This window comes from Seriola lalandi, unplaced genomic scaffold (genome assembly GCF_002814215.2).
Source record: "Seriola lalandi dorsalis isolate HSWRI2012SDOR001 ecotype SW California unplaced genomic scaffold, Sedor1 jcf7180002003276, whole genome shotgun sequence".
In the NCBI taxonomy this organism is placed as follows: domain Eukaryota; kingdom Metazoa; phylum Chordata; class Actinopteri; order Carangiformes; family Carangidae; genus Seriola; species Seriola lalandi.
Genome location: NW_019473932.1, coordinates 1 through 1,835, shown reverse-complemented (window position 1 = coordinate 1,835; position 1,835 = coordinate 1). Strand labels below are relative to the sequence as shown.

The following is a 1,835-nucleotide window of genomic DNA, read 5'->3' as shown; positions in this document are numbered from 1 at the left end:
TTGTATCCTTTCCTTTGCCACATTTGGTTTTCACCTCTTCAAAAGTTACTCGTGTTTGAATGGCATTCGATCAATAGTCTGTTACTGGCACTGAATGAGTGTAACCTCAGCTCACCTGTTTGTTCTTCTTGGCGGCCTCCACACCCATACCGAAGGGCTGGGTGCCCTTGTAGCGCTTGGGACAGGGCAGGCAGTGGAAACCTGGATCAGTGTTGACGCAGCGTTGCGTTCCACTCACTTTGTAGCAAACATCAGACACCATATCACACTGGAGGAGGGAAAGAAAAGCTTCAGTAAAATGCAAACAAATAGTTACACGTGCGAACCCTTGAATACAAGTATTGCTTATGCACATAAGAAAAACAGGAAGCTTTACCTCATTAATGTCTTCACAGTGGGTACCATTTCCGCGGAAACCAGCAGGGCATGGGCCACACTCCCAGGATCCATCTGGAGAGCTGTTGCAGTCCACTCCCCCAAAGCATGGGTTAGACAGACAGCCATCTGCAAGGGATTTAGATGACAAGAATGGATACAAACAAAGGAAATTGATTAAACATTATTGGACAAATCCGTATTGTGTGTCTCCAAATGGTTCAACTTTAATTTGTAATGGTTTCTATTTCAACTTGATGCGTCAAGATAAAGACCTACAAGCTAGGACATGCACTACAGTTGCAGTATGACCTAAAAATCCAGACTTTAAAGGGTTGGTTCACCCAAACTACAACATACAGTATATTCTCACTTGAAGGTATTTTGTCATAACCTACATTTAAATTTTGACCTGATGGGGATGTGAGAGGAAAAATCTGGGCATCACCAACATCAGTAGGATTCATCCTGTTGGGACTGTGAATTTTATCCATAATTTCATGACAATCCATACAACATGTGGTGAGGTATTTAAGTCTGGACCAAAGTGGTGGACGGACCAACAGGGCCATCTCCAGAGCTATGCTGCTCCCAGGGCTAAAACCATAATGCAAAGTGACTAGTGCTCACCAATAGGACAGTCTTCTTTGTTACAGCTGTCACTGTCGTTGGCCTCCCCGATACACTTGTTGCCGCCATGCTGAGGTTGAGGGCTGTTGCACTCGCGTGTTCGACTTTTGACCCCCCCTCCGCATGTTGCTGAACAGGTTGCCCACGGAGACCAAGGGCCCCAACCACCATCAACTAAAAAAGATACAGAGGTAGATGTTCAGAAGTTAATCGTTGACGTCAAACATTTAATTCCACTGATATTTCAACCTCTGTATTTCTAAATAAAAGTGTGTCAACATTCAAAGCCTGAAATCTGAAAAGCAGCCAGAGTCAGAAGCCTGGAACTTAATACTACAAGAGAACATACTGAGCTGATTTGGGTCAACATTTCCTGAAAGACAGACAGGAGGCCAAAACACATGGGGAGTGTTGCCTCAAGGGAGCCATGAGGCATGAGGAAGTCTGGTTGTTTGACACGGACGCTAGCTGTTGTAATGGAGATGCCGCTGTTGAATGTTCCCTTCACGGGCTGAAATACTCACTGGGACACGGCTTGGCAGTGCAGCGCTGAGTCTCTCTCCCGCTTCCTTCGCAGTCTTTGCCCCCCAGCTGTGGCACGGGAGCATTGCAGTGTCGTATCCTGGTGATCTGTCCTTCTCCACAGGTCACAGAGCAGGAGGACCACGGTGACCACAAACTCCACCCTCCGTCCTGGCGAACTGGGTATCAAACATCAAACATATCAGGCAGAGATCACCAAAACACATGTCATGTATTATCCTCTAGACTTCCATTCAGTAAAATAGTTACAGACATATATAATTTGCAAAAGTAAAAAAAAAAAAAAA

At 45.3% G+C, this 1,835-nt stretch overlaps 1 protein-coding gene across 1 annotated transcript; it reads right to left on the bottom strand.

Annotated features, from left to right (window-relative positions):
• Positions 1 to 115: 115 nt before the first annotated feature.
• LOC111667119 (thrombospondin-2-like) lies at positions 116 to 1,706 on the bottom strand (the record flags this gene model as incomplete). Its single annotated transcript, XM_023422706.2, has 4 exons — positions 116 to 268; positions 377 to 504; positions 1,006 to 1,179; positions 1,530 to 1,706. Coding segments are annotated over 4 exons (632 nt in total), but the record flags the coding sequence as incomplete, so codon positions are not given.
• Positions 1,707 to 1,835: the final 129 nt, after the last annotated feature.